The 18302-nt window shown below is 50.3% G+C and overlaps 1 protein-coding gene across 2 annotated transcripts in view; it reads left to right on the forward strand.

Annotated features, from left to right (window-relative positions):
* Positions 1–18302, forward strand: part of EGLN2 (egl-9 family hypoxia inducible factor 2) — a 79295-nt gene that overhangs the window by 45972 nt on the left and 15021 nt on the right. Inside the window, exon 4 of one of the 2 annotated variants that reach the window (XM_063937712.1) lies at positions 8021–8157. The exons of the other annotated variant lie outside the window; for it this stretch is intronic. Coding sequence (XP_063793782.1) covers positions 8021–8157 — 137 coding nt within the window. The remainder of the gene's footprint in view (positions 1–8020; positions 8158–18302) is intronic. 2 annotated transcript variants of the gene reach the window in all.

Below are 18302 nucleotides of genomic sequence, written 5' to 3' on the forward strand. Positions count from 1 at the left end.
TAAGAGCAGAGAAGTGAGCCAGTGGAGTAGTTGCCCATGGCAACCAATCAGCACTGAAGTAACATCTATAATTTGCATATTATAAAATGATAGAGCTGCTGATTGGTTGATGGGTCAACTTTCTACACTCGCTCACTTCTCCGCTCTTATCACAGCTTAGTAAATGTCCCCTTAAAACTGCTTTTAAAATATAGATAAGGGTCTGCAGCACAAGGATTTGTGCATGAGTTAATTTATTAATTTACGTTTGTGTTACCGTACAGAACAAAAACCGTTAACAATGTACAGATGTGTCCTCATACACTGTTACTGCTGTCACTCCATGCTGTGCGAGACATCTGGCGCGAGTGAGCCGCCGGGTCCCGTGCGACTCTGCCAGTGCCGGGCGTCCTTTTTACTTGAAAATGCGTCCTAGTTGCAAACAGATATAGAAATGTCGTGAACCGGGACAGTCTCCTGCTGCGTCTAGTCACATCACAGCACGAAGACATTTTCAGGCAAAAAAACACCCGGCACTAGCAGAGTTGCATGGGACCTGGCGGCTCAGTGTGCCAGGTGTCTCGCGCAGCATGGTGTATTGAGGTTAGGTGTATGAGGACACATATAGGATTCCAAATCATACTGAAATAAAGCTTGTGTACATAACACTTAGGGGGTCATTCCGAGTTGATAACTAGCAGAAAATGTTTGCTGCGCAGCGATGATGCAAAAAAAGTAACTTCTGCGCATGCGTATGCGCAACGTACTTTCACAACGGCCGATGTAGTTTTACACAAGGTCTAGCGAAGCTTTTCAGTCGCACTGCTGGCCGCAGAGTGATTGACATGTAGTGGGCGTTTCTGTGTGTCAACTGACCGTTTTCAGGGAGTGTTCGAAAAAACGCACGCGTGCCAGAAAAAACGCAGGCGTGGCTGGCCGAACGCAGGGCGTGTTCGTGACGTCAAAACAGGAACTGAACAGTCTGAAGTGACCGCAAGTTCTGAGTAGGTCTGAAGCTACTCTGAAACTGCACAAAATTATTTTGTAGCCACTGTGCGATCCTTTCTCTAACGTCCTAGTGGATGCTGGGGACTCCGTAAGGACCATGGGGAATAGACGGGCTCCGCAGGAGACATGGGCACTTTAAGAAAGAATTTAGATTCTGGTGTGCTCTGGCTCCTCCCTCTGCCCCTCCTCCAGACCTCAGTTTGAATCTGTGCCCGGACGAGCTGGGTGCTGTTCAGTGAGCTCTCCTGAGCTTGCTGTGAGAAAGTATTTTGTTAGGTTTTTTATTTTCAGGGAGCTCTGCTGGCAACAGACTCCCTGCATCGTGGGACAGAGGGGAGAGAAGCAGCCCTACTCTCTGAAGCTAGGTCCTGCTTCTTAGGCTACTGGACACCATTAGCTCCAGAGAGATCGTACACAGGATCTCACCCCCGTCGTCCGATCCCAGAGCCGCGCCGCCGTCCCCCTCGCAGAGCCGGAAGACAGAAGCCGGGTGAGTATGAGAAGCAAGAAGACTTCGAAATCGGCGGCAGAAGACTCCGGTCTTCACTGAGGTAGCGCACAGCACTGCAGCTGTGCGCCATTGCTCCCACACACCTCACATACTTCGGTCACTGTAAGGGTGCAGTGCGCAGGGGGGGCGCCCTGGGCAGCATTTGGACCTCTTTTTGGCAAAAGTGAACATATACACAGTTGGGCACTGTATATATGTATGAGCCCCCGCCAAGAAAATACATATTTAAGCGGGACAGAAGCCCGCCGTCGAGGGGGCGGGGCTTCTTCCTCAGCACTCACCAGCGCCATTTTTTCTCCACAGCTCCGCTGAGAGGAAGCTCCCCAGGCTCTCCCCTGCAGATACACGGTAGAAGAGGGTAAAAAGAGAGGGGGGGGCACATAATTAGGCGCAAAAATCAATATAACAGCAGCTACTGGGTTAACATTAAGTTACTGTGTTATTCCTGGGTTTAGAGCGCTGGGGTGTGTGCTGGCATACTCTCTCTCTGTCTCTCCAAAGGGCCTTGTGGGGGAACTGTCTTCAAAAAGGGCATTCCCTGTGTGTGTGGTGTGTCGGTACGCTTGTGTCGACATGTTTGACGAGGAAGGCTATGTGGAAGCAGAGCGGGAGCAAATGAATGTGGTGTCTCCGCCGACGGCGCCGACACCTGACTGGATGGATATGTGGAAGGTTTTAAATGATAATGTTAATTCCTTGCATAAAAGGTTGGAGGACACCCTGTCTGAGGAACTTCATACCTTAGACAAGGATACTATACTATTGTAGTGTTCACTCTAGGAATTTTTTAGGGCAGGGTGCTGATCACGGGTAGGGCACATTTTTCATTCGGGAGGGCACATTTTTCGTTCGGGAGGGCACATTTTTCAATTAGAAGGGCAAAATTAGGTACATACTATAATGCTTGGTCCTCCCATTCCCACATGATAAAGAATGGGCAGTGCGCGCCAAAGGCGAAAATTTAGGGGCGTTGTTTTTCGTGGGGTTAGGGGCATGGCCACATAATAGTGGCAATTCACATTACACCACACAATAGTGCAGCTAATACACACTGCACCAGGTAGAACCTCCTATACACACTGCGTCAGGTAGAGCACGTTATACATATTGCGCCAGGCAGAGCACATTCTACACTTTGCGCCAGGCAGAGCACGTTATACACATTGCGCCAGGTAGAGAGCACTGAGACACACTGCACCAGGTAGAGAGCACTGAGACACACTGCACCAGGTAGAGAGCACTGAGACACACTGCACCAGGTAGAGAGCACTGAGACACACTGCACCAGGTAGAGAGCACCGAGAAACATTGCACCAGGTAGAGAGCACTGAGAAACATTGCACCAGGTAGAGAGCACCGAGAAACATTGCACCAGGTAGAGAGCACCGAGAAACATTGCACCAGGTAGAGAGCACCGAGAAACATTGCACCAGGTAGAGAGCACCGAGAAACATTGCACCAGGTAGAGAGCACTGAGAAACATTGCACCAGGTAGAGAGCACTGAGAAACATTGCACCAGGTAGAGAGCACCGAGAAACATTGCACCAGGTAGAGAGCACCGAGAAACATTGCACCAGGTAGAGAGCACCGAGAAACATTGCACCAGGTAGAGAGCACCGAGAAACATTGCACCAGGTAGAGAGCACCGAGAAACATTGCACCAGGTAGAAAGCACTGAGACACATTGGAGGAGGAGGGGGGGGGGGGGTAGATGGTTCCGCACACACATAAGACAAGGGGTAGTGGGGCCACACACAGGGGGTTGGGGGGGGCAGGAGGGCACAAGGTGTCACACACACGGGGGGGGGGGGCGCACAAACCAGGGTGAGGGGGGTAAAGTGTGCCACACACAAAGGCTGGGGGTAAATGGGGTCACATGCAGGGGGTGGGGGCAGGATATGGCAATGCATTAAAATACATGTTCATTACTTTGTGTGTATCTACTTACTCACACTCTGGCAGCTGAGGGTCACACTCCGGTAGATGGGTACGCTGGCCAGTGGCACTGGCTGGTGGGAGATGGGGGCTGCCCGCGGGTGTCTGGCCATGCACACAGAGAGGAGGGAGGGCTGGGTTTGCCTCGGCGGGAGAGGCAAACCCAGCCCTCCTGTCTCTCGCAGAGGAGGGGAGATGCGGCGGCTGACAACTAAGGACGGACGAGGTGGGCGGGCGGGACGGACGAGGTGGGCGGGACAGATGGGGCGGTACAGACGGGGCGGGCCGCGGAGGTCTCTGTCTCTCATGCAGGGAGACAGTGTGACTGTGATTAAGCACACTGGATTACTGCAGTAATGTGTCCGGTGGCTTGGCGGGGTCCGGCGGGCAGCAAAGTGCGGGGCGGGAGGGCGCACACAAATGGGCAGGGCGGCATTCAGGTGTCTAAAAAAGGGGCAGGGCGCAGCGCCCTGTGAAAGACACCTAGAGTGAACACTACTATTGACCCTGGGGCATATAAAAGACGCTGTCCTATATATGAGAGATGCTCAAAGAGACATTAGTCTACTGGGTTCTAGAATAAATGCTATGTCGATTTCTGCCAGAAGGGTCCTGTGGACTCGGCAATGGACAGGTGATGCCGACTCAAAAAGGCACATGGAGGTTTTACCTTACAAGGGTGAGGAATTGTTTGGGGAGGGTCTTTCGGACCTGGTCTCCACAGCTACTGCTGGAAAGTCAAATTTTTTGCCATATGTTTCCTCACAGCCTAATAAAGCACCGTATTACCAAATGCAGTCCTTTCGATCACAGAAAAGCAAGAAAGTCTGAGGTGCGTCCTTTCTTGCCAGGGGCAGGGGCAGAGGAAAGAAGCTGCACAACACAGCTAGTTCCCAGGAAAAGAAGTCCTCCCCGGCTTCCACAAAATCCACCGCATGACGCTGGGGCTCCACAGGCGGAGCTAGGCCTGGTGGGGGAGCGTCTCCGAAATTTCAGCCACAAGTGGGTTCACTCCCAGTTGGATTCCTGGGCAATAGATATTGTGTCTCAGGGATACAAGCTGGAATTCGAAGAGATGCCCCCTCACCGATACCTCAAATCGGCCCTGCCAGCTTCCCCCCTCGAGAGGGAAATAGTGTTAACTGCAATTCACAAATTGTATCTTCAACAGGTGGTGGTCAAGGTTCCCCTCCTTCAACAAGGAAGGGGTTATTATTCGACCATGTTTGTAGTACTGAAACCGGACGGTTCGGTCAGACCCATATTGAATTTAAAATCCCTGAACATGTACCTGAAAAGGTTCCGGTTCAAGATGGAATCGCTGAGAGCGGTCATCGCAAGCCTGGAAGGTGGGGATTTTATGGTGTCTCTGGACATAAAGGATGCATACCTTCATGTCCCCATTTATCCACCTCATCAGGCGTACCTCAGATTTGTGGTACAGGATTGTCATTACCTATTTCAGACGTTGCCGTTTGGTCTCTCCACGGCTCCGAGAATATTTACCAAGGTAATGGCGGAAATGATGGTACTCCTGCGGAAGTAAGGGGTCACAATTATCCCATACTTGGACGATCTCCTCATAAAAGCGAGGTCAAGAGAGCAGTTGCTGATCAGCATAGCACGTTCTCTGGAAGTGTTACGGCAACACGGCTGGATTCTAAATATTCCAAAGTCGCAGTTGATTCCTACGACTCGTCTGCCTTTACTGGGCATGATTCTGGACACAGACCAGAAAAGGGTTTATCTCCCGATAGAGAAAGCTCAGGAACTCATGACACTAGTCGGAAACCTATTAAAACCAAAAAAGGTGTCAGTGCATCACTGCACTCGAGTCCTGGGAAAGATGGTGGCATCATACGAGGCCATTCCCTTCGGCAGGTTCCATGCGAGGACCTTTCAATGGGACTTACTGGACAAATGGTCCGGATCACATCTTCAGATGCATCGGTTAATCACCCTATCCCCCAGGGCCAGGGTGTCTCTCCTGTGGTGGCTGCAGAGTGCTCACCTTCTCGAGGGCCGCAGATTCGGCATTCAGGACTGGGTCCTGGTGACCACGGATGCAAGCCTCCGAGGGTGGGGAGCAGTCACACAGGGAAGAAATTTCCAAGGTCTGTGGTCAAGTCAGGAGACTTGCCTTCACATCAACATCCTGGAACTAAGGGCAATATTCAACGCCCTACGTCAAGCGGAGACCCTGCTTCGCGACCAACCGGTTCTGATTCAGTCAGACAACATCACCGCTGTGGCTCATGTAAACCGACAAGGCGGCACAAGGAGCAGGGTGGCAATGGCGGAAGCCACCAGAATTCTTCGCTGGGCGGAGAATCACGTAAGCGCACTGTCAGCAGTGTTCATTCCGGGAGTGGACAACTGGGAAGCAGACTTCTTCAACAGGCACGACCTCCACCCGGGAGAGTGGGGACTTCATCAAGAAGTCTTCACGCAGATTGCAAGTCGTGGGAACTGCCATAGGTGGACATGATGGCATCCCGCCTCAACAAAAAGCTACAGAGGTTTTGCGCCAGGTCAAGAGACCCTCAGGCGATAGCTGTGGACGCACTGGTGACACCGTGGGTGTTCCAGTCGGTCTATGTATTTCCTCCTCTTCCTCTCATATCCAAGGTGCTGAGAATCATAAGAAAAAGAGGAGTGAGAACAATACTCATTGTTCCGGATTGGCCAAGGAGGACTTGGTATCCAGATCTGCAAGAAATGCTCACAGAGGAACCGTGGCCTCTTCCTCTAAGACAGGACTTGTTGCAACAGGGGCCCTGTCTGTTCCAAGACTTACCGCGGCTGCGTTTGACGGCATGGCGGTTGAACGCCGGATCCTAGCAGAGAAAGGCATTCCGGATGAGGTTATTCCTACGCTGATAATGGCTAGGAAGGACGTGACAGCTCAACATTATCACCGTATATGGCGAAAATATGTTGCTTGGTGTGAGGCCAGGAATGCCCCTACGGAGGAATTCCAGCTGGGCCGTTTCCTTCACTTCCTACAGTCAGGAGTGACTTTGGGCCTAAAATTGGGTACCATTAAGGTCCAGATTTCGGCCCTATCCATTTTCTTTCAAAAAGAGCTGGCTTCTCTACCTGAAGTTCAGACCTTTGTAAAGGGAGTGCAGCATATTCAGTCCCCTTTTGTGCCTCCAGTGGCACCTTGGGATCTTAACGTGGTGTTGAGTTTCCTGAAATCCCACTGGTTTGAACCACTCAAAACGGTGGAATTGAAATATCTCACGTGGAAGGTGGTCATGCTACTAGCCTTGGCTTCGGCTAGGCGTGTGTCAGAATTGGCGGCTTTGTCACATAAAAGCCCCTATCTGGTTTTCCATGCGGATAGAGCAGAATTGAGGACCCGTCCACAATTCCTGCCGAAAGTGGTTTCATCTTTTCATATAACCCAACCTATTGTGGTGCCTGTGGCTACTACTGACTTGGAGGATTCCGAGTTGCTTGATGTGGTCAGGGCTTTGAAGGTTTATGTAGCCAGAACGGCTAGGGTCAGGAAAACAGAGTCTTTGTTTATCCTGTATGCTTCCAACAAGCTTGGTGCTCCTGCTTCAAAGCAAACTATTGCTCGCTGGATCTGTAACACGATTCAGCAGGCTCATTCTGCGGCTGGATTGCCGCTGCCAAAATCAGTTAAGGCCCATTCCACTAGGAAGGTGGGCTCTTCTTGGGCGGCTGCCCGAGGGGTCTCGGCATTACAGCTGTGCCGAGCGGCTACTTGGTCAGGTTCAAACACTTTTGCAAAGTTCTATAAGTTTGATACCCTGGCTGAGGAGGACCTTGTATTTGCTCAATCGGTGCTGCAGAGTAATCCGCACTCACCCGCCCGTTTGGGAGCTTTGGTATAATCCCCATGGTCCTTACGGAGTCCCCAGCATCCACTAGGACGTTAGAGAAAATAAGATTTTACTTACCGTAAAATCTATTTCTCGTAGTCCGTAGTGGATGCTGGGCGCCCGTCCCAAGTGCGGACTTCTTCTGCAATACTTGTATATAGTTATTGCTGCAATAAGGGTTATGTTATAGTTGCATCAGGGTTGTACTGATGCTCTGTTGTTGTTCATACTGTTGACTGGGTAAGTTTATCACAAGTTATACGGTGTGATTGGTGTGGCTGGTATGTATCTTGCCCTGGATTACCAAAATCCTTTCCTTGTACTGTCAGCTCTTCCGGGCACAGTTTCTCTAACTGAGGTCTGGAGGAGGGACATAGAGGAAGGAGCCAGAACACACCAGAATCTAAATTCTTTCTTAAAGTGCCCATGTCTCCTGCGGAGCCCGTCTAATCCCCATGGTCCTTACGGAGTCCCCAGCATCCACTACGGACTACGAGAAATAGATTTACCGGTAAATAAAATCTTATTTTCGTTCGCACTTCTGTTAAGCTAAAATACACTCCCAGTGGTAGTCGGCATAGCGTTTGCACGGCTGCTAAAAACAGCTAGCGAGCGATCAACTCGGAATGACCCCTCTAATGCATTGTAGTGCTGATAAGATCCCATCTATAACCATATATATATATATATATATATATATATATATATATATTTCTCTCTCTCGCTATTTAGGTCCATGGTGGGCTCCTACAAATCTTCCCAGAAGGCCGTTCCGTTGTCGCCAATATTGAGCCATTATTTGACCGGTTATTGATATTCTGGTCCGATCGCCGTAATCCTCATGAAGTAAAACCAGCCTATGCCATGCGGTGAGTGCCTGCGTGTCATGGGACTTGTGCTCTGTAGCAGATTATAGGAGTCAGTATGCGTGATCTGACTGTCTGCCAATGGAATGGGGTTCCACAGTAAGACTGAAAACTAAACCTTCATTTTTTTTACATTCTAATTGTGTAGATCCAGAGCAGGGACAAATTTGGAGGGGGGAAGGGGGGTGTTTCCAAATAATTAATGTAAAAAAAAACAAAAAATACGCGTACATTGTTTCCGACTTGGGTGAGAGAAAGCAATAATAGGTTAAAGCAAAGACAAACATCAAACCCCTACCTTTAAATGTAGATTTACAGTAGCACAAGAGCCAGCTAACTCCTACTCCACATACAATTACTATAATCCTCTTTTAAACTTGTTAGTGGGGAAACATTAATGCATGTTGCTAAGGACACTGAGAGTTCCAGAATTATTATTTCTCTTACGTCCTAGAGGATGCTGGGGACTCCGTAAGGACCATGGGGTATAGATGGGCTCCGCAGGAGATAGGGCACCTAAAAAGAACTTTGACTATGGGTGTGCACTGGCTCCTCCCTCTATGCCCCTCCTCCAGACCTCAGTTAGATCTTGTGCCCAGAGGAGAATGGGTGCACTGCAGAGAGCTCTCCAGAGTTTTCTGTTGAAGAATTTTGTTAGGTTTTTTATTTTCAGGGAGTCCTGTTGGCAACAGGCTCCCTGCATCGTGGGACTGAGGAGAGAGAAGCAGAGCTGGCTTGTCAAGTTGGGCACTGCTTCTAAGGCTACTGGACACCATTAGCTCCAGGGGGAGTCGGAACACAGGTCTCACCTGGGGTTCGTCCCGGAGCCGCGCCGCCGTCCTCCTCACAGATGCCGAAGAAAGAAGCCGGATGAGAGACATCTTAGGCGGCATGAGACATCAGATCTTCATGAGGTAAGGCGCGCAGCGGTAAGCTGCGCGCCATTGCTCCCAGTCACACACACACACACAGAGCAGCACTGAAGGGTGCAGGGCGCAGGGGGGGGGCACCCTGGGCAGCAATAAACCTCACATTTGGGCAAATACAGTTTGATTAGGCTGCGGAGGCAGTAAATCTATGATCCCCCGCCATTTTTATTAAAAAATCACTGGGACCGAAGCCCGCCGTCGGGTGGGCGGGGCTTGATCCTCAGCACTAACCAGTGCCATTTTCTCCACAGAAGCTGCATAAGGAAAACGCTGGCTCCCTGGTCTCTCCCCTGCTGAACTTCACAGGCTGGAAAAAAGAGGAGGGGGCACATTAGCGACGCAGTGAGTGGGAATTGGCATATTATATATAGAAAAGCGCTATCTGGACATATTTTTCCAGTGTTTTTAAGCGCTGGTGTGTGCTGGCATACTCTCTCTCTGTCTCTCCTTAGGGCCTGGTTGGGGTTTTGTCCCCTTATAGGTTAATCCCTGTGTGTGTGGGGTGTCGGTATGTGTGTGTCGACATGTCTGAGGCGGAAGGCTTCTCCAAGGAGGAGGTGGAGCAAATGAGTGGTGAGTCCCTGTCGGTTGTGCCGACTCCAGATTGGATGGACACGTGGCATATGTTGAATGCAAGTGTGGCTTCTTTACATAAAAGGCTTGATAAGGCTGAAATAGGGGGGACATCAGGGGGTCAATCCTCGGATTGGACCGACTCACAGGGCCCGTCGGGCTCTCAAAAGCGTCCCTTAACACAAGACACTACTACCGACACGGATTCTGATTCCAGTGTCGACTATGACGAAGTAAAATTGCACTCTAGGGTGACTAAAACCATTCAGTGTATGATTGTGGCAATAAGGGATGTGTTGCATACTGTGGATGAACCCTCGGTCCCCGACACAAGGGTACACATGTTTAAGGAAAAGAAACAGATTATTAACTTTCCCACATCTCATGAATTAAATGAATTCTTTGGAAAAGCTTGGGAGACTCCGGATAAGAGACCGCAGATCCCCAAAAGAATTTATATGGCATACCCATTCCCTAAGCTGGACAGGGAGATTTGGGAATCACCCCCCACTGTGGACAAGGCCTTGACGCGCTTGTCCAAGAAAGTGGCGCTACCGTCTCCTGACACAGCAGCCCTTAAGGACCCTGCAGATCGCAGGCAAGAAACTACCTTAAAGTGTATTTATTCTCATACGGGTGCTGTGCTAAGATCGACAATTGCGTCGGCATGGGTGTGTAGCGCAATTGCAGCTTGGACAGATGAGCTGACAGATCAATTTGATAATATGGATAAGGATACTATATTCCTAACTCTAGCCCATATTAAAGACGCAGTCTTATTTATGAGGGATGCTCAAAGGGACATTGGATTGCTAGCTTCTAGGGCCAATGCCATGTCTGTCTCAGCGAGAAGATCCTTATGGACTCGCCAATGGACGGGTGATGCGGATTCCAAAAAACATATGGAAGTACTACCCTATAAGGGTGATGTATTGTTTGGGGATGGGCTGACGGACCTGGTTTCCACAGCTACAGCAGGTAAATCAAATTTTTTACCATATATTCCCCAACAGCAAAAGAAAGTAACACCCTATCAGATGCAGTCCTTTCGGTCGCACAAGTCCAAAAGAGGTCGGGGATCCTCTTTCCTCGCCAGAGGTAAGGGCAGAGGCAAGAGAGCACCTGCTTCGGCAGGTGCCCAGGAACAAAAGTCCTCCCCGGCTGCTCCAAAACCCACAGCATGACGCTGGGGCTCCCCTGAGGGAGTCCGCACCGGTGGGGGCACGTCTTCGACTTTTCAGTCAGGCCTGGGTCAGTTCGGACCTGAATCCCTGGGTGTTGGAAATAGTTTCCCAGGATTACAAATTGGAATTCGAGGAGGTGCCCCCGTGCCGATTTTTAAAATCGTCCCTACCAGCTTCCACATCGGAAAGGGATATAGTGTTAGCTGCAATTCACACGCTGTGTACACAGCAAGTGATAATCAAGGTTCCCCTGCACCAGCAGGGAAGAGGTTACTACTCAACCCTATTTGTGGTCCCGAAACCGGACGGTTCGGTCAGACCTATTTTAAGTCTGAAATCCCTAAACCTGTACATAAAAAGATTAAAATTCAAAATGGAATCTCTCAGGGCGATTATAGCCAACATGGAGGAGGGGGAGTTTATGGTGTCTCTGGACATAAAGGATGCGTACCTTCATGTCCCCATATATGCCCCCCATCAGGAATACCTGAGATTCGCTGTACAGGATTGTCATTACCAATTTCAGACGTTGCCGTTTGGACTCTCCACGGCCCGAGGATTTTCACCAAGATAATGGCGGAAATGATGGTGGTCCTGCGCAAGCATAGAGTCACAAATATCCCATACTTGGACGATCTCCTGATAAAAGCGAGATCAAGGGAGAAATTACTGAGCAGTGTGGCGCTCTCTCTGAGAGTGCTCCAGCAACACGGTTGGATTCTAAATCTACCGAAGTCACAGTTGATTCCGACAACTCGACTACCGTTCCTAGGTATGATACTGGATACGGAACAAATGAAGGTCTTCCTCCCAATAGAGAAAGCCCAAGACATCCAGAACATGGTCAGAGACCTACTAAAACCGAAAAGGGTGTCAGTTCACCAATGCACTCGAGTTCTGGGGAAAATGGTGGCGGCCTACGAGGCCATTCCCTTCGGAAGGTTCCATGCAAGGACTTTTCAATGGGACCTTCTGGACAAGTGGTCCGGGTCCCATCTGCACTTACATCGGAAAATAACTCTGTCCCCAGGGACCAGAGTGTCCCTCCTGTGGTGGTTGCAAAGTGCTCACCTCCTGGAGGGTCGCAGGTTCGGAATTCAGGATTGGATCCTGGTTACCACGGACGCGAGCCTCCGAGGTTGGGGAGCGGTCACACAGGGAAAACATTTTCAGGGTCTTTGGTCAGACCAGGAGTCTTGTCTACACATCAATGTGTTGGAACTCAGGGCCATTTACAACGGCCTTCGACAAGCGGAGAGTTTTCTTCGAAACCTACCGGTTCTGATTCAATCAGACAATGTCACAGCAGTGGCTCATGTGAACCGCCAAGGCGGGACAAGAAGCAGAGTCGCGATGGCGGAAGCCACAAGGTTCCTTCGCTGGGCGGAAAATCATGTAAGCGCTCTGTCGGCTGTCTTCATTCCGGGAGTGGACAACTGGGAAGCAGACTTCCTCAGCAGACACGATCTCCATCCAGGAGAGTGGGGACTTCATCAAGAAGTCTTTGCAGACGTAACACGTCTTTGGGGAACTCCTCAAATAGACATGATGGCGTCACGCCTCAACAAAAAACTTCGGAGGTATTGCGCCAGGTCTCGGGACCCTCAGACAGTAGCAGTAGACGCTCTGGTAACACCGTGGGTGTTCAAATCGGTCTACGTGTTTCCTCCTCTTCCTCTCATCACAAAAGTGTTGGGGATCATAAGACGAAGAAGAGTACAGACGATACTCGTTGTCCCAGACTGGCCTCGAAGGGCCTGGTACTCGGATCTACAAGAGATGCTCACAGGAGATCCCTGGCCTCTTCCTCTGAGGGAAGACCTGTTGCAGCAGGGGCCCTGTGTATTTCAAGACTTACCGCGGTTACGTTTGACTGCATGGCGGTTGAACGCCGAATCCTAGCAAAAAAGGGGATTCCGGAAGAGGTCATCCCTACTTTAATAAAGGCTAGGAAGGAGGTGACGATAAAACATTATCACCGTATCTGGCGAAAGTATGTGTCTTGGTGTGAGACCAAGAATGCACCTACGGAAGATTTTCATCTGGGTCGTCTTCTCCACTTTCTACAGACAGGAGTGGATATGGGCCTGAAATTAGGCTCTGTTAAGGTACAGATTTCGGCCCTCTCGATTTTCTTTCAGAAGGAGTTGGCTTCTCTTCCAGAAATCCAGACGTTTGTAAAGGGAGTGCTGCACATCCAGCCCCCTTTTGTGCCGCCAGTGGCACAATGGGACCTGAACGTGGTGTTGCAGTTCCTAAAATTACACTGGTTTGAACCGCTTAACAAGGTTGAGTTGAAATTTCTTACCTGGTAGGTGGTCATGTTGTTGGCCTTAGCATCAGCAAGGCGAGTGTCCGAATTGGCGGCTTTGTCACACAAGAGCCCCTACTTGATTTCTCTGACGTCCTAGTGGATGCTGGGTACTCCGTAAGGACCATGGGGAATAGACGGGCTCCGCAGGAGACTGGGCACTCTAAAAGAAAGATTAGGTACTATCTGGTGTGCACTGGCTCCTCCCTCTATGCCCCTCCTCCAGACCTCAGTTAGAATCTGTGCCCGGCCCGAGCTGGTTGCACACTAGGGGCTCTCCTGAGCTTCTAGAAAAAGAAAGTATTTGTTAGGTTTTTTCTTTTCAGTGAGATCTGCTGGCAACAGACTCACTGCTACGAGGGACTGAGGGGAGAGAAGCGAACCTACCTGCTTGCAGCTAGCTTGGGCTTCTAAGGCTACTGGACACCATTAGCTCCAGAGGGATCGAACACAGGGCCCGACCTCGATCGTCCGGTCCCGAAGCCGCGCCGCCGTCCCCCTTGCAGAGCCAGAAGACAGAAGAGAATCCTGAAAATCGGCGGCTGAAGACTTCGGTCTTCATTAAGGTAGCGCACAGCACTGCAGCTGTGCGCCATTGCTCCCTATGCACACCACACACTCCGGTCACTGATGGGTGCAGGGCGCTGGGGGGGGGGCGCCCTGGGCAGCAATTAGAGTACCTTACATGGCTAATTGACACATAATACAGCTTTTAAGCTGTATATGTGCATAATCCCCCGCCATTATACAGATAAAAAAGCGGGAGAAGTCCGCCGAGAAGGGGGCGGGGCTATCTTCCTCAGCACACCGGCGCCATTTTCTCTTCACAGCTCCGCTGGAAGACCGCTCCCCAGGCTCTCCCCTGCAGTTTCCAGACATCAAGGGTAAAAAAGAGAGGGGGGGCACTAAATTTAGGCGCAAACTATATATAAAAGCAGCTATAGGGAAAATCGCTTTTGTTAGTGTAAATCCCTGATTATATAGCGCTGTGGTGTGTGCTGGCATACTCTCTCTTTGTCTCCACAAAGGACTTTGTGGGGTCCTGTCCTCAGTCAAAAACGCCCGCTGACTCAGATGGCAGACACAGATGTCGACACGGAGTCTGACCCCAGTGTCGACGAGGATGAGATAAATGTACAGTCCACAAGGGCCATCCGATGTATGATTACGGCTATGAAAGATGTTTTACACATTGCTGACATAAACCCGGTTGCCACAAAAAAGGGTATTATGTTTGGGGAGAAAAAGCAGCCAGTGACTTTTCCCCCATCTGATGAGTTAAATGAACTGTGTGAAGAAGCGTGGTGTTCCCCTGATAAGAAACTAGTAATTTCTAAAAGGTTACTGACGGCGTACCCTTTCCCGCCAACGCATAGGTTACGCTGGGAGACATCCCCTAGGGTGGACAAGGCGCTCACACGCTCATCAAAAAAGGTGGAACTGCCGTCTCAGGATACGGCCGCCTTAAAGGAGCCTGCAGATAGAAAGCAGGAGGCTATCCTGAAGTCTGTGTATACACACTCAGGTACTATACTGAGACCTGCTATTGCTTCAGCATGGATGTTTAGTGCTGCAGCAGCATGGTCTGATTCCCTGTCAGATAACATTGATTCCCTTGACAGAGATACTATTTTGCTAACTATAGAGCATATTAAAGATGTAGTCTTATATATGAGAGATGCACAGAGGGACATTTGCCGGCTGGCATCTAGAATTAATGCAATGTCCATTTCTGCCAGGAGAGTATTATGGACTCGGCAGTGGACAGGTGATGCTGATTCTAAAAGGCACATGGAAGTTTTGCCTTATAAGGGTGAGGAACTGTTTGGGGACGGTCTCTCGGACCTCGTGTCCACAGCAACAGCTGGGAAGTCGACTTTTTCACCTCAGGTTCCCTCACAGCCTAAGAAAGTACCGTATTATCAAGTACAGTCCTTTCGGCCTCAGAAAGGCAAGCGGGTAAGAGGCGCGTCCTTTCTGCCCAGAGGCAGGGGTAGAGGGAAAAAGCTGCACCAGACAGCCAGTTCCCAGGAACAAATATCCTCCCCGGCTTCCACTAAGGCCACCGCATGACGCTGGGGCTCCAGAGGTGGAGCCAGGTGCGGTGGGGGCCCGTCTCCGGAACTTCAGCGACCAGTGGGTTCGCTCACGGGTGGATCTCTGGGTTCTACAGGTATCTCAGGGATACAAGATGGAGTTCGAGACGTCTCCCCCTCGCCGTTACCTCAAATCAGCCTTGCCTGCTACTCCCAAGGAAAGGGAGGTAGTACTGGCGACAATTCACAAGCTGTACCTCCAGCAGGTGATAATCAAAGTTCCTCTCCTTCCACAGTGACGAGGTTACTATTCCACAATGTTTGTGATACTGAAACCAGACGGTTCGGTGAGACCCATTCTAAATTTGAAATCCTTGAACACTTATATAAAGAAGTTCAAGTTCAAAATAGAATCGCTCAGCGCGGTTATTGCAAGCCTAGAAGAGGGGGATTTTATGGTGTCACTGGACATCATGGAGGCTTACCTAAATGTCCCCATTTACCCACCTTACCAGGAGTACCTCAAGGTTGTGGTACAGAACTGCCATTACCAATTCCAGACGTTGCCGTCTGGTCTGTCCACGGCACCGAGGGTTTGTACCAAGGTAATGGCCGAAATGATGATACTCCTTCGAAAGACGGGAGTTATAATTATCCTGTAATTGGACGATCTCCTTATAAAGGCGAGGACCAAGGAGCAGTTGTTGATCGGTGTAGCACTATCTCAGGAAGTGTTACAACAGCATGGCTGGATTCTGAATATCCCAAAGTCGCAGCTGATTCCTACAACGCGTCTGCTGATATTGGGCATGTTTCTGGACACAGAACAGAAGAAGGTGTTTCTCCCGGAGGAGAAGGCCAAGGAGTTGTCATCTCTGGTCAGAGACCTCCTGAAACCAAAACAGGTGTCGGTGCATCATTGCACGCAAGTCCTGGGAAAGATGGTAGCTGCTTACGAAGCAATTCCCTTCGGCAGGTTCCATGCAAGGAACTTTCAGTGGGACCTGTTAGTCAAGTGAGGATCGCATCTTCAGATGCATCGGCTGATCACCCTGTCCCGAGGGCCAGGGTGTCTCTGCTGTGGTGGCTGCAGAGTGCTCATCTTCTCGAGGGCCGCAGATTCGGCATTCAGGACTGGGTCCTGGTGACCGCGGATGCAAGCCTCCGAGGTTGGGGAGCAGTCACTCAGGGAAGAAACTTCCAAGGACAATGGTCAAGTCAGGAGACTTCCCTACACACAAATATGCTGGACCTAGGGGCCATTTACAATGCCCCAAGTCAAGCAGAACCCCTGCTTCAAAACCAGCTGGTGCTGATTCAGTCAGACAACATCACGGCTGTCGCCCATGTAAACCGACAAGTCGGCACAAGAAGCAGGATGGCGTTGGCAGAAGCCACAAGGATTCTCCGATGGGCGGAGAATCACGTGCTAACACTGTCAGCAGTGTTCATTCCGGGTGTGGAAAACTAGGAAGCAGACTTCCTCAGCAGGCACGACCTCCACCCGGGAGAGTGGGGACTTCATTCAGAAGTCTTCACACAGATTGTAGACTGTTGGAACGGCCACAGGTGGACATGATGGCGTCCCGCCTCAACAAAAAGCTAAAAAAGTATTGCGCCAGGTCAAGAGACCCTCAGGCGACGCACTAGTGTCACCGTGGGTGTACCAGTCGGTTTATGTGTTCCCTCCTCTTCCTCTCATACCCAAGGTACGGAGGATAGTAAGTAAGAAAGGAGTAAGAACTATATTCGTAGGTCAGGATAGGCCAAGAAGAACTTGGTACCCAGAACTACAAGAAATGATCTCGGAGGACCCATGGCCTCTGTCTCTCAGACAGGACCTGTTACTGCAGGGGCCCTGTCTGTTCCAAGACTTACCGTGGCTGCGTTTGAAGGCTTGGCGGTTGAACGTCGGATCCTAACGGAAAAGGGCGTTCCAGATGAAGTGATTCCTACGCTGTTAAAGGCTAGGAAAGACGCTGCCTGAAGTTCAGATGTTCTTAAGGGAGTGCTGCATATTCAGCCCCTTTTTTGTGCCTCCAGTGGCACCTTGGGATATCAACGTAGTGTGGAATTTCCTAAAATCACATTGTTTTGAGCCACTTCAGACCGTGGAGTTGAAGTATCTCACGTGAAAAGTGGTCATGCTTTTGGCCTTGGCTTCGGCTAGGCGTGTGTCAGAATGGGCGGCTTTGTCATGTAAAAGCCCTTATCTGATCTTCCTTATGGACAGGGCAGAATTGAGGACTCGTACCCAATTTCTCCGTAAGGTGGTATCAGCGTTTCTTTTGAACCAACCTTTTGTGGTGCCTGCGGCTACTCGGGACTTGGAGGATTCCAAGTTGCTGGACGTAGTCCGGGCCCTGAAATTCTATGTTTCCAGGACGGCTAGAGTCAGAAAAACTGACTCGCTGTTTATCTTGCATGCACCCAACAAGCTGGGTGCTCCCTCTTCTAAGCAGACTATTGCTCGCTGGATCTGTAGCACGATTCAACTTGCACATTCTGCGGCTGGACTGCCGCATCCTAAATCAGTAAAAGCCCATTCCACGAGGAAGGGGGCTCTTCTTGGGCGGCTGCCCAAGGGGTCTCGGCATTACAACTTTGCCGAGCTGCTACCTGGTCGGGGTCAAACACGTTTGCAAAATTCTACAAGTTTGATACCCTGGCTGAGGAGGACCTTGAGTTTGCTCATGCGGTGCTGCAGAGTCATCCGCACTCTCCCGCCCGTTTGGGAGCTTTGGTATAATCCCCATGGTCCTTACGGAGTACCCAGCATCCACTAGGAAGTCAGAGAAAATAGGAATTTACTCACCGGTAATTCTATTTCTCGTAGTCCGTAGTGGATGCTGGGAGCCTGTCCCAAGTGCGGATTTTCTGCAATACTTGTATATAGTTATTGCTTAACTAAAGGGTTATTGTTATGAGCCATCTGTTCAGTGAGGCTCAGTTGTTATTCATACTGTTAACTGGGTATAGTTATCACGAGTTGTACGGTGTGGCTGGTATGAGTCTTACCCTGGATTCCAAATCCTTTCCTTGTAGTGTCAGCTCTTCCGGGCACAGTTTCCCTAACTGAGGTCTGGAGGAGGGGCATAGAGGGAGGAGCCAGTGC

The sequence above is a fragment of the Pseudophryne corroboree genome, chromosome 8, assembly GCF_028390025.1.
Source record: "Pseudophryne corroboree isolate aPseCor3 chromosome 8, aPseCor3.hap2, whole genome shotgun sequence".
NCBI classification, from domain to species: domain Eukaryota; kingdom Metazoa; phylum Chordata; class Amphibia; order Anura; family Myobatrachidae; genus Pseudophryne; species Pseudophryne corroboree.